This window comes from Phytophthora infestans, genomic scaffold (assembly GCF_000142945.1).
Source record: "Phytophthora infestans T30-4 supercont1.9 genomic scaffold, whole genome shotgun sequence".
Classification (NCBI taxonomy): Eukaryota; Oomycota; class Peronosporomycetes; order Peronosporales; family Peronosporaceae; genus Phytophthora; species Phytophthora infestans.
The window spans coordinates 2,586,293-2,611,610 of NW_003303750.1; the positions used below are offsets into that span (position 1 = coordinate 2,586,293).

Here is a 25,318-nt window from a genome sequence, read left to right on the forward strand (position 1 = left end):
AAGCTCTAAAATGTAGTACATGTACATGTTCAGGCAGGATACTGATTGAACGTCACATTCATTAACCATACTAAAACAACATAAGAATGCTCTCTTATGCTGAAGATTCTTTCTCTGATTCCGTTGTCGTCTTCCCCGTTACCCCCGAATCCGATGATATCATCGTTGTCATGAGCGGTGCAGTCGGTTCCTCCAAGTCCTCGTCGGCCTCTTCCCTCTCGCAGCTTTTAGCCTTAAGTGGGTCAATCTGTGCGAGCTCCACAAATTGATCTCGCTGTGCTGCTTTCTGCAGCTTAGTGATCGTCCGTAACCCCAGCACAAACTCGCCCACGACGCACAGCAGCAACATGGTTGATGTAAACCCAATGCTGCCAACTACCACGAGACCTAAACAGCACATCAGTACCATGCATACAGTTTTAGAGACAGGATAATTCATTACCCTACCGACGTAGTGCCACGGCGAAACCGGGTCGCAGTGTTCCAGCAGAATATCGACCGGTATGGGACCGTCCCCTTCCTCCGTCACATTAGCCCAGCGCGAGATCATTAGATTGTATACCGATGCCTTGGACAACCCTTCTTGTAGTTGCACACAGCTTAGTACATTTTGGCAGCCGCTGTCTCCTAGCGCTGCCAATGCGTCCGTCCCGTTCGCAGCGTCTTCCAGTTTGCGCACGCTTTGGCCGCTTTTTAAGTCCCTCGAGTCGTAGAACAGCACTTCTAGTGGCTGGGGCGATACGATATTCATCGTGTAGCACGTGTGTCCGTACAGCGTGAGCAGGAAGCGGTCGGCCTTCCCCAGCAGCAGTTGGTCCTCGCACGGCACGCGTAACTGCCCCGTTTTGGTGCACGAACGCAGCGCTAGAGCACAAGACAAGGTCGTCAATACCGGCATCTAGCTTCACCAGTGGAAGGCAGTGGCCCTACCGTCGCTTCCCTGCGCCAGCACGCCCCCAGCACCAGCCACCCAAACCTCATTCTTGCTGGTCGAAGAATGTCGGCGGACCGTGCGACGGGGATCGTCGTTCAACTAGCGATCTTCTGTCGCACACGCGTGTCAGGGCATTAACCCGTGTTCTTTCTGGTGAGAGTGGGCTGGTTAAATATTTGTTTCCTGGTATGGACTTTTATCCCGTTATATTTTTAGATTTTTTAACTTTACAGGTGTAAACCCATTACTAGATACCCAGCACTGCGTCTCACATCATCCGAAGCAACCTCTGCAATTCTGTCGATAGCTGTGACTCACATTCTAGCTATGGCAGCGACGGAAGTGGACGCCGCGGCAATGGAGACCGTGCGGGTGTTCAAGTACACGGCAATGCTGGTGCTGTTGGTGATCACGGTGGCGTCGGCTTTGCTGCCGTTGTGGGTGTCCAGCCGTGGCACCCGAACGGCGCAGAACCTGCTGAGTCGGAAGCTGCCATTCGCCACTGCCGGCGTGTTCCTCGGCTCCGGGCTGCTTCATTTACTCCCGGACGCCGTCAAACTGTACGACGAAGTGGTGGCGAGGATGGACACTCCATCACACTGGATGACTGCGTTCCCAAGCGTCTATTTGCTGTGTGCACTGGGCTGCTTCATCGTCTGGAGCGTGGACCTACTGAACATGGGCAACTCGGGCAAACTCATGGCTGTGGCTAGTGCCGCACGTCCAGACCATGAGACTAGTATGTACAGAGTACAGATTCCGTCCGTGACGTCGTTCGGATGGAGAAGTCGATCGATGTCGGTGGACGGCAAGGAACAGTTCTACTCTTGCTCGTGTGGCAGTGTGCCGTCGCCGTCGATGTTCCACCGTGCAGCTAAGATGGAGGAGAACACGTGTCTGCTTACACCGAATGGAGTCAAGGTTCGTTGATAGTGTTTGCGGCGGCATTAATACGAGTCGTGCTTACAAGCTGACAATTAGTAGGTTGTGAACGAGGCGCCGACGCGAGTGATGGAGTACGAAACGGCTGCCACGGGGCTTCTAGAAGAAGCGCATCATCACAATGACGCGGAAGCTACAGTTAGCGAGCACATTGTGTTCTCTGGCGACAGCTATTTCCTTCCCTATTTATTAGCAGCACTCTTCTCGGTCCATTCTTTAATTGCGGGTTTTGCATTGGGAGTAAACCACTCGATGGATCGGACAGCAGTTGCCACCACCGTCGCCATTTTCAGCCACAAGGTACGACTGTGTGGTATTGAAGTGAATGAAGTAAAATATGTGACACTTCAACTTGCTGACGTTTGTCCAACTTTTCAGTTTATCGAGGCCATGTCTGTTGGTGCGAATTTCGCTAAGGCCAAGAGCAGCATTGCACACCAACGGTCCATTGCAGTGCTCACGCTGTATAGTTGCATGACGCCGCTGGGAATTTTTCTGGGTATGGTGTTGTCCGATTCCTTGCGCGGCAGCAGCGCGTTGACTATGGAGGCTGTGGCTCTGAGCATCGCGTCCGGCAGCTTCATCTACCTGGCGTTCCACGAACTTTCGGAGGAGAACGCAAGCCAAGAGACTAATGCCTTTGAGAAGCTTGCGCTCTTCTCCGCGGGCATCTGCAGCATGGCTGTGCTGGCGGCTTGGGCATAGCACCCAAAAACCCGTCTCGCCAAGAACATAAAGATGAAATCACCGCCACATACGCGAGAAACCCCCTTTTGCCATTAGTAACAGAACGCGCCATAACGACACGCACCAGGAACTGTCAAAACTGTAACGATACAAAGGATATGCTGTTGGGGTTGTCTTGTACCTGTACTTTGGCTCGTTTTGGACAGGGTTGGAAACGGAGCCATCCGGACCCACACATCGAGCCCGCAGTCCCAGTGACATGCCCGAGTGTCCCCATCGCGGGCCGGATCGGACAAGAGCTTGGCCTATCTATCGGAAAACCGTTGAAGCACAAATGTTACAATAGGCAGTCAAACCTGCATTTTCGGATGGATATCGTGAAGGAAAATCACCACCAGAGTATTTGCCAGATGTGGGCTCCATGCCGGGAGTGACGTCAGTGTGTCCACCATGTGCCTCAAGCCGAGAGCACCAGGATTCTTACATCTGCAGCCTCAGGAGACAAAAAGAAGCAAAATTTGGCCTTCAGCTGCGGCACTGGCACCGCTCAAAATGCCGGTAAAATTGTCAAACCTTCTGACTAAAAATCAAGGAAAGCACACCGTCACCAACTCGATAGCAGCGATCGCCGCGTGGCTACAAATGCCTTCGACCAACGATGCATTTATCTTTGAAGTTACAGGCCGTCCAATGCGGACATAGAGTCAAACTGCATGACGCGCTATAGCCCGGATCATACGACGGCGAGCGCACGAGCAACGTCAAAGCGCGGGCAGATAAGCTACAAGCGATACCTTCTTTGAACTTGCAGCAGCGAAACGTGTGGTGCCGACCTTTTCGGGCTATTCAAATTCAATTTCTGTTGTCATGCAGAGAATTGCTTCGTTGCCTATCAGAAGTTTTCCTTTGCTGGTGACTCGCAACAATATGTGTACGGCAGCAGTCTTGCAGCTTTTAAAAAAACGCTAGCCGGTATATATCTGCAAACGCTGATGTTTTGGCGGTGTTGCAAGCTCAGCGTCAAGTTTTCAATCTCTTCGTAAGTAATGCTTTTACCCGAATCCTGCGATTATCGATCGAATTCAGACAAACACATTCTCTCGGATATTAGATGTGCCTCCGATGCATCCGTGTAGTTTATCTCGAAGCGGTTGCAATTTTCCATCGTTTTATACAGGGTATATGTTTTACCGAGCCACAGAAAACTCCTAAAGCACAAACGCTTTGGTGATGACGGAGAGGCAAGTTTACCTCACAGAACTCACGACGTGCATAGATTGCCATTCCCCTGAGGGGAGTGGCAATCTATGCTCCACCCAGTCCCCTGGCGCCAGACTCGGGGTGCACCGTATCAGCATGGCGTGCCTTCTCTGATTTGCTTCTCCGGCCGGTGCCGCCTATGCCTCGCTAAATGTTACTACTGCCAGTGGTGCTATTCGACGGTATGAGCTCGACACCATGGTACGATGGTTAGTCCAATGCAAACCGGCTATGGAGCTCTTGCCCTTATCGGCGCCTGTTTACTGGAGGAAGTCACAAGAGTTGGGATCAAATCGATACGTATTCGAGGATGCATCCACTTTTATCCATGATTTGATCTGAACCCTGATTTTCCGGTTCTAGAACACCTATCAGGTATTAATACTTCAATATTACTGCGCTGCGCTATTCGGGCATCAGATGCAGAGGCAAACTCCTTGCATTGTACATGTATAGTGCCGCAGATAGGGGAGTTGGCGACTTGTTGCCAAATGTTTCTTCAGGGCTCCAAGCTCGGAGCTCATCGGTCCGTATGACACGTGCACTGCCACCAGCCGAGCCGCACGAAAGCAGCGAGAGCAGGGCAAATAAAGTGGCGAGACGACAACCACGACATCGATTCTGCTTCACAACCTCGGCACGCCTAGCCGCAATTGCAACTGCAATTCAAAATTGTGGCTAGAGGCCAATGTTTGTCAAATGTTCTGGGATTCCGGGACATTCTCGCTCACAAACACCAAGTCAAAAAAGAAGGAAGCCCAACAGCCGACTTTGAAAATCCACTTTTCCACATTTTAACTGTCATAGCTGTCGACCAGGTGCGCCCTTCCTCGATTGTCGGTCACAGTCCCATCAGGATTAGCTGTCGTCTGTCTGTTGGCGCTAGAACTCATCGGTGCGAGGCAACTTGGCTGCCATTGCACATTTCGATCACTCTGCAGCAACAAACGTTCAGTCCGCAGCAAAGTCAAGCAGACACTTAGCAACACACAAGCTAGCAGCACCTGCCCCATACTTCCACTACCTACACTACTCCTTATCTTCAGTACTCTTCCAACACCGCAACCATGCCGTACGAGAGCTTCATGCCGCAGCAGCAGGTGGAAATCACCGAAGTCGTGCAGGACACGACCACCAGCGCGTGGATGTACGTGCTGCGCGTACAGCGCGGCAACACGAACACATACTCGTCGCCGCGCGGACCCGTGGAGGAGGGTTTCAGTCACGAGTACGTCATCAGTCGTCGCTTCAGCGAGTTCAAGCAGCTCCACACGGCGCTGGTTTCCGTCATGGGCGACGCATTGACGCCGTTGCCGGCCGACGGTCTCATGACGCTCATCATGGCCGACAACCAGGCGCTACTGGACGAGCGTCGTGAGGTGCTGGCCCAGATCGTCATGGACATTCTGAACCACCCGGTGGCGCGCGATCTACCGGACGTACTGGAATTCCTTGGCCATGAGTCTATCAGTGCAAAGGTGATGGCTCCGCTCTCAGGCCAATGCACGGGGTCGATCCGCAAGACGTCGTGTCCGGCGTGGACTGCGCCGTGCCGGGCGTCCGTCATGTCGTCGTAAGAGGAGCATCGCATATTCTCTCGACCGTGTTTTGACACGCGAGTGATGAACAACCGCCAATGCAGAGGCGAGCGGGTTCGATCGCGCGAGCGATAGTATTTAACCAAGACAAGAATGTAGAATAGCAATAGACAAGCAAGCATCAATAAATAAAGTCAAACCAATCTGCTAAAGAAAGAGCTCAGATGATTTTCAGTTTGGCAAAAGCAGCGAAAGCTGCTACTAAGAGTACTTCCACAGACACGTTTAGATGGAGCTTCATCTTCATTAGTGAGAAGTTACCATCAGCTCGACTAGAGCAGGCAGGTCTTGTTGGAGTTAGTGGTGGGCGTTGGAGTCAATTCTCTGGATTTTAATCCAGAGTTTCTCCAGATGCGGCACTCAACCTAAAGAAAAACTCCAACTTTTTATGTGATTCGTTAGTAAGGACTTGCCCTGGAAGAACACTGTTTCTTCAGTCCTCTTTTATTTGTTTCTCCTGTTTTATTTCTTATATCACATATAAATATGGTCTCGTTGGACGAGTTCATACGTACCCATATGTAAAAGAATGCTCCATTTGATACCTTAAATAAATCATTTAACCTCTTATAGGTTATACTTCGAAGTAGCCAATTGATAATTTTAGTTTCTGCAATGGAATGAATTTATAGAATATCGATCGGTAATCTATCCGTCATTTATTCAGATTTTATTCAGATAATCGCTTTTTATTAAAGCCTTGCGTTATCCCACAAGCTAAAGCTCTCAGTAGAGAGCTTTAGATTCTGGAATAACCCAGGCTTTGAAATAAGAATTTTCTTCGTACAGAAAAACATTCCAGTGGAATAGCGATATTTTGCTGGAGTAAAATAAAAGAATTTAGATCGGTAATATATCCGTCATTTTTCAGATTTTATCCAGATAATCGTTATCCCAAGCCTTGGGTTAGTTTCTGGAATAGCTCAGGCTTTGGAATAGAAATTTCTTCGCCCAGAAATATATTTCAGTGGGATAGCAAAGGGTCGCGTTATTCCACTTGAAAACAGTATTCAAAAATCGATTAGTAATCTATCCGTCATTTATTCAGATTTTATCTAGAAACTCGTTATTCCAAGCCTTGCGTTATTTCAGAAACTAAAGTCTCTAATAGCCAACATCCTGTGGACATCACAAAAACATAGAAGAATGTAACTGTGGCGGTCACGGGTAACATCAAACCAATTCACAGCGAACGTTGCTTGAAGATGACTAGGTGAAACAAATATCTCGTTTGAAGTAAAAATAACGTAAAATCTACAGGCCAGGTTGCTTATGAACAGGTTCGTAACAGGTTGGCAGGTCGACAGCCAGGTTACAAAAACATATAGTCAACTAAACAGGCTGATAGGAGGCTGAACAGGTTGCTACCAGGTTGAACATGAGGCTGGCAGTATTTCAAACCGGTTGGGTTAGCCTTTTAGCCAAGTAAAAATATGAGCAGGTTGGCAAGCTTCGGACATGTTGAGCAGATCGTGACCAGGCTACCGCCATATTAGGCGGATTGGTAGCAGGTTGAGCAATTATTTCTGATCAGATAGCTTCTTAGATGAACAGGCTGGAAGCATGTTGGGCGAGGTTGCCACCAGGTCGAACAGGTTGGTAGCAGGACAAATGGTTATGGACAGATGGTAACAGGTTGGGCACATAATTTGAATTAGAATGTTACATTACTGGCTGAACATTGGATCACACTTAACTATTAAAAAAGTCAAACTCATTTTTTCGTGTGATACATCCAAGACCAGGTTGTAGCAGGTTAAACAGGAGAAAAACTACGGAGCACCGAGCTTCGGAGCACCATGACATAAAACAAACAATAGATAAGTCACTAACACACCAAATTTGCAAACACGACGTCGCCGAGCGACCGCTCAATCATCAAAGGCAAACGTGGAGGGGGTGGCCTCCATGCGGGCGCATAAAGGCTTTTATAACTGGATAACAACGCTGTCGCCGCCAGCCGTATCGTCTCGAGGGAATCGTCTCGCTACAGAAGAAATCAATGGATCCCACGAGCGCGTAACGACGGAGAGATGGCTGCAGGATCGCCAAGGAAAATCTCTAAGACAGATGTGGCTAGGCTTGTCACAGTCAGAGCGTGACCTCCACCTGCAAAGTGTTGAGGACCCTGGTTTCAATCTCGACGATTACCCACAGGGCATCCAAGACAGCCGCAATGATCCGCCCTGTTACCCGTACAGGGGAAGGCCTGCAGACACACCTACCGTTTTCAAGACGCAGCTCCTATTCTACCGGTCTAGACCGGCTCAGAAGCACCAACTGACCGAGCGTTTGGCCAATTTATCCATCTACATGACGAACTAACTAGCAAAGTGATAAATTCCGCACTAAAGGCGGAGTTAACTGCTATGGCTCGACGGAAAATTTTGAGCATTATTCACGACGTGAGTGGTTCGATGGGAGCTACGAGATTGCAGCTTCATAACGGATTACACACAGACTTGGAAGCCAAGGAAACTGCTACGGCCACGGATGCTGCGGTCGTTGAAGCTAATACCACGCGCAAAGCGTTTATAAGCAACGCAAAAAAATCAATTCGCACTTTAGGTCTCTAAATCGAGAGCGACAAATTATCAGGCCCACTGCTACGCGATATCTGAACGACTTCTCTTGGATTGAAATGGATGGAATCGATGGTGTTGAAGGGCAAATAAACGAGCTAACAACGTGCGACGGAAACATGAGCGACTTTTCTCTTGGTGTGAAGGAGGGAGGGGGGGGGTTCTACTGCGCGTCAAAGTCATGGAGACGTAGATGAAGGTCCGCGTGGAGACGGCGGGTCTGCAGACATTTTAATTTGGAGTGATGGTGAAGCTGATGATAGCGGAAAAAGAGATGAGTGCAGCGCTGCGGACACGGTATAAAGCACACATTGCGCATGTGTACGGAAGAGAGCAAGAACACACTACTATTTTGGTTGAAGGTAGATATACCTGCTTTTCAATCGAAAGCATTTATTCGGTTTCATTACAGGAGTGTTACACTAATGTAAACTTCATAGTTTTTCAAACTGCAATGGTTCTGCAACTTTACAGAATAGCAACACTGCTGGAGAATTCGCATTTTTACGAGCTAAAACAGCTCCTAAAAGTAACACTTAAACATAATGTATCACTTCTGTAAGCTTTGAATTTTACAAAAGTGTAACACTTCTGTATACTGTATATTTTATATATAATTGTCAATAAGTAAACTGTGTTCAACTTTTTTACTATGTCGTCAAGCTTCAATTTAATCCCGCATAGTCCCATCACTGAGGAGGCGGATACGCGTCTATATCCGTCCAGCTATCTGTGAAACTCGCCTCAGCATCCTTTCAAAGTGAGAAAGGTCTCGACTCGTGCTGTTGGCGCCCTCCCCTGCTTGGTGTGAAACTCTTTTATAGGTTGCTCTCCGTTTAGCCGTTCATATAACTGGTACCAAAACTTCACCAACTCGCTCGATCCCGCCGTTTCGAACCCACCAATGACGATCAAAATCACTAGGCTGACGAAGTTTAGTGGTACACATGAATCAGTTCGTGTACGCATGGTCTTCCGTTGCAGCGGCGGAATTTCCCAGTACATGGCTGCGTTGTTCACTCCTTTGTTGGGTCTTTGACCATCTCGTGAACATGTTTAATAGCCACATTCCACAACTGATAAGTTTCATTAAGTGCGTACGCAGTCACAATCCTCACCACGTTTGAAAATGCCGGATCAGGCTACTCTGCTGGCATCACGCTGTGCATTCAATTAACACGAGTTAACCGCTGATTTCCTCCACGGTAGAAGTCTTCGGAAAACTGTGAGCAGGTTATTGTTTTACGAGCCCAACCACAACTTGATCTTTGCGTGAGTCCCTCAATCGTAGATGTGTCGAGAATCCCAGAGTGCAAGTGTTTATCTGTCCAATACTTATTAAAAATTCTCCTTGTGTGTCCACCAAAAGCTGTCGAGATAGTCTGCCACTGAGCTTTCCATTTTACGAAGGGTGATACAGCTTCTCGTAAAACTTTCTTCAGTTTCCGCTAGTAAGGCCGAGTAATATTCTTCGAGAAACGCGTTCGTCTTACACGTGTTCATTCGCGTTCTCCCAAATAAATCGGGTTTAGATAGCTTAATTCTCCCAAAACGTTCCTCTCCCGGGCCTCCACATATCGATTTACATGCCACCGGCAAATAAGTTTGGCAGCCGACGGGAACACAATATCCGTAGCATTCATGCACGCACGAGCCCTATCTGTTACTAACCCGCGAGGAAGATCAATTCCATTCTGCATTAGCATTGTCTTTAGAGTCGATAAAGCCCATGAGTAGTTAGGCTCAGCCTCACCAGGCAGCCAACAATATGTCAGTGGTAAAATAGTGTTCATTCCTGTCACCGTGATGATGTTGGGTAACGGGTTCTTGTACTTGTTGGTTTTGTAGGTACAATCGAGAACCAAAACATCTAAATAATATTTGGCGAGCTTCAGGGTACCTGGATGTGGCCATTGGAGATAATGTAGTTGGTTAATTCCGCTCTCCACTTCATAGCAATATTCAAATTTATGTTTTTGGAGAACTTGAAGCAGAACGTCGATTGGACTAGCGGATGTAAGCGGATTCTGTCGATGCGTTGCCTTTTTGTTTGAAAATGTATTTTGGAATGATCAACATATCTTTATCAGAGTGAAGCAGTGTAGCAAACGTCCTAGTCGTGGAGATACCAGCGGCTTCATGTTCGAAAATAAGCCTATTTACGTTTTGATTTTTACCAGGATGATCGATCTTGACTGCACACTGACGATGATGATGAGTGACGTGCACGCAGATATCGCGAGAAGGTGGGTGATTATGGATATGATAGCCATCTCGAGTGTACATAATCTTCCATGGTCCTGTAGAATTCGTACCATCAACAGCTACAGCTTTGACGCGCATAGGACATCCGAACCGATCGGAGCGTCGATTTGTGCGTACACGATCTTGATCTCGCAGACGTCGGGTGCTCTTGGGTTTACCCCATTGATCACACGCAAATAGTCTGTATATCACGTCTCCATTTTTGTCTCTAGTTGATTTTTAGTTACGTTGTAGCCATGTCGGGCAGTCCACGCATGAATAACAGCTTCTGCATCCGCTTCACTCATCATATTCTTCCTCAGGAGGTGGTCTTAGTTGATTGTTGGTTGGTACTGCTGCGTCTGTTGTAGGTTCGATTGGTATCGATGCGATTGGAGATTTGAGAATGCACGACTCAGTTGATCCATCTCCGGACGACAGCGGAGCTAACACAGTACTTAGGTTTGACTGTGTGCATGCAGAAGCCTCATGGAGTGTTACCCCCGTGGTTACCGACTGTGCGTTGAACGATATAGCCTGCAGCAGTACTTCCGAATCAGAAGGCGGCTTTATGGACCTCCTTTCGAAAAGTGGCGAAGATGCGGACTCGAGAGAGCCAGTCGTTAAGCCCATAGGATCGTCCGCAGTGGACGTAGTGAGCATTAACTGCACGCTCTCTTCAACAGAATCGTCAGGAGTTGGATCTGGGACAGAGGATACATGGGCTGGCAGAGTAGAGCGTCGAGGCTCCATGATGATTATCACAACTTTACGCTTAGACAAAGCGGTGGTTTCTGCGTAGATGTTGCCTAGAATAATTAACTACGTCGTGTTTGCAAACATGGCGTATTTGTGTCACAACGGTTGGTTTCATTTATGTCCCGGTGCTCCGTTGTTTTTTTCGTTAAACAGGCTGCAAAACAAGTTATTCGTTTTTCTTTTTCAAGTCATTTATTTTTAGTTTACGTTACATCTAAAGGAAGAGCATTAACCGCACGTGCTGCTCAATTGTTGACAGTATGGAAGCGGATCCTACTCAAGAGCGATATCACAAGCGCGAGAGAGAAGACAGCAATGAAAATATGGCCACCGACAGTCGCGCGACGGGAGGACCTGGTGGCTACGGAGAGACGAGGCTTGGTTTTGACTCTCATCTACGATTTCACTAATTCGTCGCTGATCCATTACAGGTGGTTCACGACGATTGGGTCTCGTGGGATGTCTACCGCAAGGACTACGAAAGGCGAGCTTTGACGCTTCTAGCGAAAAAGGCGACGGAGAATATCGCAACCCCGAAACAAGCAGCTACTAAGCTCCAGAAATAGGCGGGAAGGTAAAGAGTTGCATATTTGCCTGATGAATTGCCCTATCGGAGGAAACACTATATTTGCACTCACGGCTGACGTAGGAAATCACGGATCGCCCGCTGCAAAAACTCTGGGGTAGCTCGCGTCCTGTACGTTTATGGCCGAGAGTTGCTTTATCGATGGCACATGGCGCGTTCAGATCAGGTATCCAGTGCTCAAGCACATTCACGTTTTATCAAAAATTTCAGCTCGACAGCTACCCACAAAACAGGCAAATTCCACAGTGTGAGTTGATTTTAGATGATGTTCGTCTGGCATATCGCGTAGGAGGCAAGAGCCTTAGCATCTACGAGTACATTCGGAACCATTCGATTTACAAGGTTACAATGAAAGATGTAAAAATTTGATCGCTCGGATTTGTTCGGATCTACGTGATGAAGCCAGCGACAATGTGGCTGTAACCGAGTTCCTTCTCGAGCTTAACGACCACGATCATGATAACGTGTCCAGTATCGACGAATCTGAAACTGGGTCAGCAGGGGCGATTTCACCTACAACAAGCCACATGCGTCGAGTGTTTCGGGACTTTCCGGAATTGTTGATGATCGATTTTACACACAAAGCTATTAGGTGAGCTTTGCTTTTTGAAGTATTAGTTTTGTTAATTAAACGCGGTTCCTTTTGCATATGACTGTAGACACGATTATCAATTGTGCAATATCATGAGCCTGGAGCCGGACAGCTTATTCAGCATTCCTTTATTGAATCCAATTCTGAATGGCATCTTCGCAAAGTGATCAGCCACTTCAAAAACGTAAATGCAACCTGGAGTGAAATAAATGTTGTCATGATTGACAAGGACATGAAAGAGGTAGACATAATACGCGAGAGCTTACCCGATGCAACGCTGCTGTTGTGTCACTTTCATGTTCTGAAGTATCTTCGTGCGACTCTAAAAAATGCCAAGAATGGTCGTTATTCTCTTGACGACTACGAATCCATGGAGCATGTGCTCCATAATCTCGTTTTTTCAGCTTCTAAAGCTGATTTCGTAGTCCAATCAAAGATGCTACAGAAAGTTGCATGCGCACATGGGAATACCTCCTTTTGAGATTACTTTCAGAAGAATTCGATGGTTACTACTTTGATGTGGACAATGTTTGGTCGATCTCGTCTACCGCTTATTCGCTATCACACCAACAATCGACTCGAGTCGAATTTTGGAAAGTTGAAACTAAATCTAGAAAGCTCAGCAACTATGAGAGAGTGTCTGAATGTTCTCCTGAGTTTCCAGCAGAGAAGTCAAAATGAATACGAAGCCAAAGACTTACCTTATGGAGGTACAACATCGTGTTTTTTACGCTTCCGCTGCTACGTACAACAGGCTAAAATTTCGTGTTCTTCCGTGAGCCGTGCTCTTCCGTGTTCTTTCTGGCTTCGTAGCTCCCTCCTCGCTCGTAGCTCATACTGCTTTGCCGTTACGTGCTCTCTAATTTGGTTTCATGCTCTTCGGCTTTGAGCCCCCTCACGTGGCTGCTAAATACTTCGTGTTCACAATCATTTTATCGTGGATTCCACACGTTTCGTGGAGCATCATATTTCATGGCGTCCCATCGCATGTACCTGGTCAATGGGTGCTCTTTCGTGGACTCGGCGTCTCCACGTAGCTGTGTTAATCCGTCGACCTTGCATCGTGCTTTCCTGGTGTGTCTCAATCTACAGCGTTATCGCGCTATCGCGGTGTCGAAGTGTCGAAGTGGAGCTCTGTCATCTATGCTTTCGTGATCACCAAGTGTATATGCACGTGCTATCGAGTTCTACAGTGGTGCGGTGTGAAATCGTGGTCTCTTAAAGTTCTCTCCATAGTTTCGTCGGTCCGCCTGCCGTTCTATCGAAAACTATCGCCGACTTGTGCTTCGTAGCTTGGTGACCTCCGGTTCATCATTGTACAATACTCCTTGACTCGGTCATCTCCCGTCCATGGACCCGTTGCTACGTGTTCTCACATAGTTTAATGCTTGCATGCTCTTCCGTGGCTCCGTGCGTCTCCGTGATATCGTGGTGTCATAGCAGGGCTACGTCGTATGTGGTATCATTTTTTACCGTGGTATCGTGCTCTGTGTCTTCCCACGGTTGCGTGCACTCCCGTGGTTTCGTGGTATGGTGTTCTTCCGTGATCTCGTGTCTTCATTGATCTAGTCATCTTCGGTGTTGTGTCGTCCCGTGCTTCCACCTTACCGTACAGCATGTTTTAGGTGTGTTGACTGTAGGCACATCCTGTTTTGGTAAGCTCGCATCTTCCACTAAAATCACAGATGCTGTTGCGCTCACTCAATACGTGCACAAGAAACACATTAAGTTTGCTCAATAGAAAACTTTATTTTTATCCAATCAATGTGTGTTTCCCTCCCGAAGCTTCTCTGGGCGACAGCACGGCCAATATTTGCTCAAAATGGTTCGTTTGCGGGTTGATTCCTTAGCAACATTTATTGTTTAGCTCAACAAACCGTTAATGAAGAATATGTACTACCCCATTACCCCTTCGTTTTTAAACATAATACATTTTTCCTTTTAACACTAAATACTGTAAATTCGTTGCTTATTCAGCAGGTTTTTGCATGGTCCATACTATTGTGTCAGATGTCACATCTTGGTGTGATTCCTTTAAAACGATAGTAATCGTTTAATAGCCCAAGTAGGTAACTCGTATATGAAATTTGAACTTATCCGTTGATGCTACTAAAATCAATAAGCTTGCTCACATTTGGGGTACGCTATTCAATCTGTATGAACAGTACTATTTTACTATTTTTCTAAAACTTATCCGTCTTCTTCGTAAAAACAATAACATGAAAGTATGGTGTCCAGGTGCAGCTTCGGTACATGTATTTGGGTGCACGTGTGAGCCCTCCGTGCCTTCTCCCCTTTCACTACCAGAGCGTTATGGGTTTGGTGAGCGCGTATGCTAACGGATAGACGGACGCAAATGGTAAAAAGCATGACTTGATTAAAGCTTGGACATTATGCTGTTCTACATAAAAGGTCTCGATGAACCCATAAAATCATCAGCACCTAGCTAACTCAATAGTGGGAGCTCATTGTTGAGCCTTTCACAATTAACCCTTTAGCTCCCAGGGATGGTAGAGGTCTGGTGAGACCTGTACGACATCAAATTGAGATCGTTGATTGGTCAATAATGCTACCAAATTTCAACGGGTACATCTTCCGACGGTGGTAGAGGTCTCGTCAGACCCCTAGGACAGCACATCCCAGCCGAACGTTAAGCAATCAAGTCAGTGATATAAAGCTGTTAAAGGATTCATCCTCCCTCCCTTCACATTCGAACGTGACAAGCTTCTAACAGACCATGGCCTCTGAGACCGAGGAATTGATTGGGGACTGGGAAGTAGAGGACAGCGACGAAAGTGCCACGACGAACGGGATCTTGTTGCAACAAGCGACACAACTACCAGCGCTGCCTCAGAGATGCTTCTGCCTGAAGGAGTTGTAGCAGCGGCTGCGACCACTGGAGAGATGACAACCACCGCTGCGGCTTCCGACATAGCTGAAAGTTACATGAGCTCCATTCGAGCACAGAGTAGCCGATATGTGGCGATTGGAGATCAAGTCACTAACGCATACGACGCTAAGGGCGAGTATGGGGTGCTCTTCCTCTTTTTCACTGCTGCATTCAAAGATCGGGTGCGGAAGTGGATGTCTGGCGTGCTACTTGCAGATGGCCACCCCAAGGTCAGCGAAAGTGAGTTTAACGCTTACTTAGGTCTTGAAATTGGGATGAGCATCTGCCCTATGAATGAAATAGCAGAGTTTTGGTCTGATCGTCGCTTTCTTGGACAGCCCGCTTTCATTGAGACGATGTCAAGAAACCGATTTCAACAAATTCGTGGCGCACTTACGTTTCATCCCCCTACAGTACCTGGATTCGACAAAGAGCGAGATCCTCTATGGAGATGCCGCAATATGATGGATCACTTTCAAAAGCGGTTTGCTGAATTTGCAGTGCCAGCTGGAGTTAGTAGTCTCAACGAAATGACCGTGCGAACAAAGGCACGAACTCGAGCAAAGTCATTTTTGCCATCGAAGCCCGACAAATACGGCGTTCGGTTTTATGCTGTCGTCGGTTGGAGTTCGTTATACGTGCATTCGGCTTGGGATAATTCGTCGGGTAACCGCATGCCATCTACTCCTGCCGAACGCTATACTAACTTGTTCTCAACACTGCGTACTCCGCTACGGAATACACTAAATGCTGAAGATGTATCGATCGAGGCTGACTCAGCTACAGCAATGTGGGTTGCGATGGCGGGGCACCAAAGCCAAGCGTTGGGATCACCAACAGGACGTCGACTTATCGTTTCCGATAATTTCTACACTCGTCACACATTCGCTCACGCTTTGCAAAAGTTCACCGACGGGGAAACGCATTTGCATTGACCTGTTCGGATCAACTTGGTCGATAAATGGAATAAGCCAGCCGTTGCAGCTGCTGTTCAACGAGTAAATAAAGGAGCACGAGGTGGTTGGGAGTTAGTTGCCGCAGTAGATCCTGAGCCGGGGTGGCAAGAAAAGCAAAAAACGCACCTGAAAGCCCAGCGCCGCATAACGAAGGAGAAGCGAACGGCGTACGTGGTAAATCTCGTTCAAGCGAAGAAAGCCGGCTACATTATATTCAAGGATCGAAAGTTTGTCATTTTTTACAGCAACGACTTGAAGGCAACACCTTCAGCACCAACCCTAAATGCTTCCTCTCCTGAAGCAGTCTTCTGCTGTCATGGCACGTATCCGATTCAGCGCTGGACAGAAGATCGAATGCTACACCGCCAAATCTTCATGGCACCTACACTTATTGCCGCGTATAATCTGTGCATGAATGCAGTTGATCGGGTTGATCAATTGCGCAGTACAAACCTAACTCGGCGGCGAGAAAAACGCCCGTCGATGAGCGTGTTCACGGGGATGATGGATATTGCTATATTGAATGCGTACGCTTTGATTAAGACAGCTAGACCATCAGCTGCAGAAGGATTATCGACTCGGGAATTCAAGCGTCGAATTGCCGACATTCTTACTAGTAATGAGAAGCAGAACAAGCGAAGACGTGAGGTGGAGGCGAAAAAGCGAGCCACCGAGACACTTGAAGAGGTTGTCGGCATGGATACCTCCCTGCACATGATAACGCCCAACTCAACTGAGCACAGCAGTGGAAAACTGGTCTGCCATTTGTGTAGCCTGCGAAACATAAAAAAGAAGGCTCGATACGGGTGCACACAGTGCAAGGTAGGCTTTCACGTGCAGTGTTTTCCTGCTTTTCACAACCGCGACGTTCTAACGCACTCACCTCAACTCCGAGAAACACTAGAGACACTTTGTAGAGTATCTACCGATGATCCTGTGGTCTTCACACGAAAGAAGAGCAACAAAACAATAACGCCAGTTGAGAGACTAAAGCTTCCTGAACCATAACACAATGCACACTTTGCTTACCTGCTTTGGCGAGTCTGGCCAATACTCCTCCAGCTTCTTGGTCACACAATGAGGCACCGGTCCGCGGAAATTTCCTTGTATTTTGTAGAGATAGAGTCTACACAGTGTCCGCCGAAGAACTTGGTTGCGATGCTTGCGCCGTCTCAGCTTCTGTTGCAATCTTCCTGCAGCTAGCCAGAGTTCTTGCTCGAAGAGCTGCCATCCACAAGGTGCTGTGCCGCACCAGCAGCACACGTCTTCCGGTACGGGCTCCATTGGACCACCTACCACACTCGAAAATGCGAGGAAAGCAAAATGTAGAGGGTGTGACGCGTTAAGATCTGGGCTGTGATTGGCTCGGACTGCCTTCCAAATTTAAAAACAGGCGAAACGATTGGATCTCGTAGAGGTCCTGTTGGACCCACAAGAAAATACTGGGAGTTAAAGGGTTAAGCTCCTTCTCTTTCGCAATGCCGACCGTGCCTGCAGATCACAGTCATGGATGTCGAGGCGCTGCTGAATTCAGCAGAGCAGGATGTTGGAGCAGGAGAGTTTGAGGAGGGAGCGACTCACCGAAAGAGACCTTGTAATCGCCAGACTCGCTTGCTGACACAGAGAAGGAGATGAAGGACGGTGAAGCAACGTCTGCACCTACTACTAGTCGTGGACGTACAGGAAACCTGTACATAAGCGGCATCGAAGCTGACAGTGGTCAATATATTAAAAGCATGAAGCACTAGTACGCAGGGATTATTCGGAACACCAGGAAACTGGTCTTTTCACTCTCTGGTTTTAGTACAATCTATCGCGAGACGATGCGGCGCTGGACGAGCGACAAAATACGCTGTGATGGGAAACGTGAGGTGTCTGTAGTGGCGTTTGACGCTTGGGACTTGAGCTCGCAACGAGTATCCTGCCTATAGCGGAAATAAAGGTCGTTTGGTGTAAAAAACGTTTTTTATATCTGCAAGATGCGGCGGAGACTATGTCACGGAACCGCTTGGAGTGTATTCGAGCCAACGTGCAGCTACAGGCACCTGATCAGACGAAAGGACACACGGTTAGAAACGAGCCTCTTCAGGTGGGGGATGGACACGTCATTGACCAACACACTCTGCTTGATGAAGAAGATCGCTGCATCAGACTGCAGTAAATTTAAACTGCGTGAATTAAAAAGCAGAGTGACTGAGTCGTTAGCTACACAGCAGCTCTATCGAGCTTAAAAGAAACACCGGCTCGCTAATCAACGCGAGTCGGTATACGATATTGTTAGCCCAACGTAGGGCAATAGAGAGTGCTGGCAGAAATGAGCGGTAAGCTTCGGAAGCAAGGACTTTGTTCTCGATTCGTTTTACTGACACAGCTGAGTTTTCTCGCAGGTCGACGCTTTCGAAGCAGTGATGGGCCACATTATGCCCAGCTGCCTCTAGCGATGAGTACTTCACACCATGCAACGAAGACGCTGCCCTCGATGAAGGTGAGGAATAAAAAAAAACAAAAAAACCTAACGGTACGATATATTTATTGCGCTGACAGATTTCGCTTTGCTTACAGTTTTTCTGAATGGCGGGTATTTAGCACGGAAAAGAGAGAACACAAGCCCGCCACGGAAGGAAAGAAACGCTGGAATATAGGCGAGGGGGGGGGGTTGCCGTACTGTCGCCGTACGGCAAAGTTGCTTCATTGTCGTCGTACTGTACATTTGCTTTGTGGTTGTTGTATGATTGCAAGTGCTGACGCACAATTCAAATTTATTTGCTTACCTACCACGTTTGTAGATACCAAGACTGCGTCGATAAAGGCAGGTTCACAGGACAAAAACAAGCGCCCGCGCACTTCCAAAGATGACGGATCCAGGCAGAGAAATCCCAAGAGGAGACAAGAGTCGACAACGTTGAAGAAAGCGGAGAGTGCGGAGACAGTGGCTTTTGCGGAGAAGTCGGTGAATGGGGAGAATGCGACGACGCTGGATGCGTCGAAGACTGCGGAGACGCAGGTCATGTCTGAGATTGTGGAGAAGCAGTCGACGCTCGAAACCGCGGAGACTGTGGAGACACAGAAGTCTGTCGAGACGACTGTAGCAAATACGGAGAGTGATGACACACAGGATATGTTCGATATGAAAGAGATGTATGTGGGGGGGGGTGCAGAGATGTCGGAGACTGTGGAGACAGAGGCGACGTTCGAGAAAGTGAAGGCTCGCGAATGTCGGATACTGGAGCGACCGGAGAGGCGTCGGAAAAGCACGCATCTTCGATGCAAGTCCATGTTTCTGACGCCGTAGAATCAGACCATACAATGGCTACAGATAAAGGCGATAACGACGGGTACCAGCCTCGCAAACGAGCTAGCAATCATATTGCTGAGCTTGATTCTATGGCAAATCAACGGCAAAAAATGTGAATGTCGTTGCCCTATTTTCCCAGGTACCAATCACGTCGTGGTCTGAATCTGACACCACACTTGAATCCTACACGAAGGCCAAGAACCTCCACTTCCGCGTTCGTAGCTCCGAATCATCGGTAGCACACAACAGGTTGGTGTACTAAAGTTTAAAAATAAATTGAGTCGATCTAGCGAGCAAATACGTGCTGGTGTTGCTGGTGCTGTTTTTATTTGTAGAAATCACGGCATACAAGCTCACGTTGAAGCTACAGGATGTTTCGCTGTACGCATGGTGTCTCACAAAATTCGCGATCTACTGGGCAGCGCAATCGCAAAGCGCGGTGCTGCGGATGCCCGGCGCACTTCACACCGACAGTTATGAAAATGGAAGACGGAACATACCAGATTTTTTATCAGAATTGAGATACGCTTTCTCTTACTGCTACATTTATTTATCCACTAATTTTGTTTTTTCCTTACTACCTTTTAGAATCACACTCACTCGCGTCACACGACGCGCACAGAGGCTGCATCATACCTGACAACGAATACGTTGCCAATTGATGAGCAAGACATTAAAGATGTTAAGACGCTTGCCAACACCCGAGTGTCGTCAAAGCAAATTACCAGCTTCCTCAAAGACCGCATTGGTGAGAAGGCTTACTTTTAAAAAAAGAAGAAAATTTTTTTATAATTCGTATTGGATGCTAACAGACTGCAGAATCACACCACAAAAACCCGCAATCTATTTTGCAGCATCATCGGTCAAGATTCGGCAAAGGAGCGTTTCAAAAATATTCTTTACCCTCTGGTGCAACTGAAAGGCAATGACGTTCCCGTCATGCAGGACAAGATGGCTGTCACATGTGGAGTCGTAATGCAGAACAAGGTGCAGAAGTTAATGTTTAAGCAGTGACGGGAGACACTTACAATGGACTTGATGGAGTGTCACTGGGAAGTTGTACGACCGTCGGACTACATGAGCACAAGTGCCATTCCTGATGATCTAGCTAGATCGGTGCAAGCACTGACCACAGCAACCAAGGTGGACCAGGCGTGTCCTAGCCGTCTCGCCAGAGGGTCAATCGGACAGACCCTAATGCTTTCAACCTTATTTGGAGTGGTGGGCTGGCCAACAATCCCCAAGACACAAATACTTGAGCCAACGTTCATTGTTCAGCCAGTGAATTTGAATGCGAATCACTGGGATCTAATTATGGTGTGTCAGTATCACGATGTTGCAACTAAAATGCTACGGATAAGTGTGCTCATGTACGAACCGCTTGTCGATTGTAACGGGGTTACATGGTGTGGAACACACAGGGGTACGAAGTACCCGGAGGGTTAACAAACTCTCAGTACATAATTTGGAGAGTTAACAAGGTCTCTCAGTACGTTGGCTGAAAGCCACACGTTATGCATTTGATTAGGTTTAACTATGCTAGATAGTTAAAGAGATACCCTTACCCCTAGGCGGTTTGGCCGCAATAATAGTAAATAAAACACTTCTGGTTTTGAAGCATAAAAGTTAAGGTATTAACTTTGAGCCCTGGTCTTGGGCTGTAAGTGTCCTTTGGATAAGGAACTTAGTATTAGTGACTCTTTGAGTCGAACGTCTTCCTCTGACGCTAAAGCTACGGCAGCCCCGCTGCACTTGGTAGCACTTGTAGTCAATCCCGCTCCTGAGTCGGTTGACTATATCCTCTGCGAGGATGGAACACCCCGTGTTCTCGAATTTGCCCCCGGCGCAGCAGGACGCGCTTACTAAGCTTATGTCCTTGCTTGGCCCGGAGGGCGTGGCTCATCTTGCATCGCAAGGTCCAGAGGAGGTCACCGCCAGGCTGGAATCGTTCTCCTGTTACGAGAACGCGCTCTTGGAGCATGTCCAAGAGAAGATGAGCGCCGCAACGGCGGCGGCGTCGATGACGCGTGAAGAGTCTATGAGACTGAAACCGCTCATGGTGAGCGTAAAAACCTTCGAGGGGAAGGATGGAGAGAATCTCCTTCTCTGGACCCGTGAGGTCGAGATGGCCATGGGATTGGCCCTGCTCCAGTCTGAGCATCAGCGCGTGGCGCTGGCTATCTCCAGGCTTGGAGGTCGCGCTCGCGAATGGGCACTAACGTGCGGCACGTCTGTTGACGCTGCATTTCCCACTTGGGATCAGCTGAAGCAACAGCTTTCGCGCGTGTTCGCGCCGCCTAATCAGGCGTACCGTATCCGGTCAAAGTTTCTTGCTACCCGCCAGGGTAAGAAGGATTTATTGGACTATGTCCAAGAGTTGAGAACTCTTATCGCCGGAATGGCGGCGGACCCTCTTCCGGAACTGGTCAGCGTGACCGTGTTCATGGAGGGACTTCGTGTGAGCGCAGCTCGAACGGAAGCGTTCCGTGTACACCCTAACTCTTTTGAAGAGGCGGTGGATGTGGCATTGAATGCCGAGCACAACTTCAGGTCGGCGCGACCTGGTTGGAGCGCTGGTAGCGCAAGCTCTTCGAGCGGTCCAGAGTCGATGGACCTCAGCTATGCTGAAGATGAAGAAGCGGAGATTCTTGCTGCGGAGCAGCGCGCCGGCATCCGCCGATGCTTTGGTGTGCAATAGCACTAGGCACTTGAGGCCCGTTATCCGCTCTGCGCAAGAGGCGCGAGGCTCCGGCGAGCCAACCCTCCGGGTCATCGCCGGGAAACGGCAACTCCCAGTAGGCGCGGGGCGGCCTACTGGGGAAGAACTGAGTTCTGTTGTGCCTCGAAGAGGTAGAGGACAACGGGGCTCAGCCCCGAAGAGAGCTGAGCTCTCTTACGAGAAGAGTGTGTGCAAGCCGGGCTTGCTGGTCGTTCAAGCGAACGTGAAGGGCTTTGCAAAGCTATGGAGAGTCTTGATTGACTCGGGAGCCTCGGGCAACTACGCCCGTCGCTCCACCCTGGAAGGGAGTCAGCTGTATGCTGAGGCACTGGAAGTGCCAACGAGAGATACGATCTCTGTCCGTCTCGCGACGGGGACACTGGTAACTGTGTCGAAGGTCTCTGTCGACCTTGGAGTGAAGTTTGAGAACTTCGATAGCGTGGAACGCTGTTTGGTCTTAGACCTGGATGCGAGGTATGACCTCATCCTTGGCATGGCATGGCTGGAACGTCATGAGCCATGGATCGACTGGAAGTCGAAAACGCTGGGTGCGTCGCACCCTGCTCATAGTGGAGCTTTGGTGAGTCATGAACCCACCTCTGATAGGAAGCAGAAGCGCTTTTGGCGCGAGCACGAGGCCGAGGCGGCCGTAGTGCTGGACATTGGTATGTCCGAAATTGTTAGCAACGAGGTTGCTGTTTGCCCTGAGGGCGTACGTGGTGCGGCACGTTATCCGCGGAGCGGTGCAGGTCAGGTCAATGACCAACTGCTGGGTCATGGTGAGGACGAGCGCGGAGTGGCGCGTAATCCACTGAGTGGTACGAATCTGGTCGATGACCTACCGCTGCGTGACCCGAGGGTCGCGGTCGACTGCGAGTCGAGGCATCATGGGCGTGGCCCAGGAGATGCAGGTGAAGTGACACCTAGCTCACTGTGTGAAGATCAAGAACCTCTTGGCTTTCAGCGGAGTGTCTTGCGAGACACTGTATCATCTTCGAGGAGTGATGGTGCTGCTGCACCCGGTGGTGGTGACGAAGATGTCGCCACACCGCCCTCATCCGGCCGGGCTCGGTCGCGAAGGGAGAGGAGAAGAAGACGCAGGGCGTCTGTGACGTCTTCGATATCGGACGATGTGTCCAACGTGTCGAGCGGTGATGCTCCACGTAATTGCTGTGAACAGCTGTATACACTCGTTAACGGAGTGACGGGGGAGGTAGAAGGCGATATCAGCCTTGATACTCTGCCCGCTGCAGATGCTCTGCTAGAGCTGGACGAGATGTCCATTGCCGAGTTTGGCGAAGCCTTAAAGGCAGGCGAGCTAGCCGAGGTGGTCTTGCTGGGACCTGAGGAGGAGTTGAACTCCTCATCCGTCGTGGACGACGCGGTCCTAGAGGACACCAAGAAGGCGCTGAGCGCAAGAAGGGGATCGGCGATCCTCAAAGATCCTTCGGATCCCTTCTACCCGGTGGTGAAGGAGTATGGAGACGTTGTCTCAAAAGACCCACCGACGGGCTTGCCTCCGGATCGAGGCGTGTGTCATGAGATTGACCTGGTTCCTGGAACCAAATACTGCGTAACAAGGCAATGGCCTTTGCCGAGAGAGCAGTGTGACGTCATTGACGCATTCTTCCGTGCGAAGCACGAGGCAGGGATGGTGCGTGAGAGTAAGTCTCCGCACTCGACACCCACGTTCTGTGTCAGAAAGCCGAACGGCAAGTGGCGCATTGTTCATGCTTTTAACAAGCTAAATGCGGCCACTATCCCGGTGCAAACGCCGATTCCTCGCAAGGATGTTCTGCAGAACAACATGGTAGGCTGTACGTTGTACAGTGCGCTCGACTTGGTCGATGGTTACTACCAATTGCTCATGAGAGCGAGCGACATTCCGCTGACAGCGGTGAGTACGCCGAGCGGTATGCTCTGGGAGTGGCTGGTGATGCCCCAGGGGCTGTCGAACGCACCAGCAACGCTCAATCGTCTTGTGACGCAGTTGTTTAGGCCCCACCGGGCGTACGCTTAGACGTACTTTGACGATATATTCGTCCATAGTCGTGCCGAGCACGGAAAGTCAGACGTGGATAACCACATTGATCACTTGCGAGCGGTGCTCGAGTGCATGCGCACTAATAAGTTGTATGCCAACTTGGACAAGTGCGTCTTTGGCGCGGAGGAGATACCTTTCCTCGGGTGCTTCATTGGGAAGCGTGGCTTACGGGCCGATCCTGCCAAAGTCAAGGCCATCGTGGACTGGCCGGTTCCCAAGAACCAAAAAGACTTACGCAAGTGGCTAGGCTTAGCCAATTACTTGCACAAGTACAGCGCAAACTACGCGGAGATGGCTCGGCCATTATCAGATCTTTTTAAGAAGGACGCACCATGGTGCTGGAACGTCGAGCACGACGGAGCCTTTGAGGCTGTGAAGGAGAGCCTCCTCCAGGCTCCGATCCTTGCGCTACCGGACCCGGATAGTCCGTTTAGCGTCGTCTGTGACGCCTCCGATTTTGCAATCGGTTGTGCTTTACTACAAGCAGACGCCGAAGGGCGTGAACGCGTGATTGCGTTTGAGTCTCGCCAGATCAAAGCTGCAGAGAAGAACTATCCAGTTCATGACAAAGAGCTACTTGCAATGAAGTATGCTCTAGTCAAATTCAGGGTGCACCTGCTAGGCTCTAAGCCTTTTGTGATCTTTACTAATCATGCGTCGCTACGCACGGCGACACAGTCGCCTCATCTCTCTCAGAGAATGGCAAGATGACTTTCCTTCTTTGCCGAGTATAACTTCGAGGTGAAGTACAAGCCAGGCGGCTTAATGTAGTGGCCGATGCGCTCTCGCGCAGGCCGGACTACGAATTAGCTCATGTCACGACAGTGACGTCGTCGGTGCCTGACTTGATACGCGGAGCGTATGCACAAGACGACATGTGCGTAGCGCTGCTACGGGCTCTTGGGAGCGAAGAGTTTAAAGACTCTGATAAGGAATTGTCTGGGCGCTTACGCGCGAGGCTGCATCGATACTCGCTCGATGGCGGCCTGCTGTACTACAGTACCGACTCTGAGGATAACCCTCGTGTAGTCGTTCCTCATGAGGAGGATCTAAAGTATCGAATCCTCTATGAGGTTCATGATACGCCCGTGGGCGGGCACTTAGGTCGGGAGAAGACCTATGGCTCGGTGAGCTCGATGTACTGGTGGCCCAAGATGTATAAGTGGGTCGGCACCTATGTACGCACGTGTGAGACGTGTCAACGGACAAAGTCCGCGCCGAGCACGGCAG

The 25,318-nt window shown here is 49.1% G+C and overlaps 5 protein-coding genes across 5 annotated transcripts; 4 read left to right on the forward strand and 1 right to left on the reverse strand.

The window, feature by feature from the left end:
- Nucleotides 1-39: 39 nt before the first annotated feature.
- On the reverse strand, nt 40-1,025 carry PITG_06006 (uncharacterized protein; the record flags this gene model as incomplete). The annotated part of the gene is made up of 3 exons (XM_002998172.1): nt 40-387; nt 448-864; nt 931-1,025. 2 exons carry the CDS (start codon nt 749-751, stop codon nt 95-97), a joined length of 597 nt encoding a protein of 198 aa, XP_002998218.1.
- Nucleotides 1,026-1,261: 236 nt separating this feature from the next.
- On the forward strand, nt 1,262-2,581 carry PITG_06007 (Zinc (Zn2)-Iron (Fe2) Permease (ZIP) Family; the record flags this gene model as incomplete). The annotated part of the gene is made up of 3 exons (XM_002998173.1): nt 1,262-1,855; nt 1,919-2,176; nt 2,255-2,581. 3 exons carry the CDS (start codon nt 1,262-1,264, stop codon nt 2,579-2,581), a joined length of 1,179 nt encoding a protein of 392 aa, XP_002998219.1.
- Nucleotides 2,582-4,756: 2,175 nt separating this feature from the next.
- On the forward strand, nt 4,757-5,400 carry PITG_06008 (uncharacterized protein; the record flags this gene model as incomplete). Its single annotated transcript, XM_002998174.1, has 1 exon — nt 4,757-5,400. The coding sequence occupies one exon, from the start codon at nt 4,891-4,893 to the stop codon at nt 5,398-5,400; it is 510 nt and encodes a 169-aa protein (XP_002998220.1).
- A 2,091-nt stretch (nt 5,401-7,491) lies between these two features.
- PITG_06009 (uncharacterized protein) lies at nt 7,492-8,163 on the forward strand (the record flags this gene model as incomplete). Its single annotated transcript, XM_002998175.1, has 1 exon — nt 7,492-8,163. The coding sequence occupies one exon, from the start codon at nt 7,492-7,494 to the stop codon at nt 7,744-7,746; it is 255 nt and encodes an 84-aa protein (XP_002998221.1).
- Nucleotides 8,164-10,184: 2,021 nt separating this feature from the next.
- PITG_06010 (uncharacterized protein) lies at nt 10,185-11,572 on the forward strand (the record flags this gene model as incomplete). The annotated part of the gene is made up of 4 exons (XM_002998176.1): nt 10,185-10,249; nt 10,710-10,765; nt 11,266-11,387; nt 11,438-11,572. The coding sequence occupies 4 exons, from the start codon at nt 10,185-10,187 to the stop codon at nt 11,570-11,572; spliced, it is 378 nt and encodes a 125-aa protein (XP_002998222.1).
- Between the last annotated feature and the right edge of the window lie 13,746 nt (nt 11,573-25,318).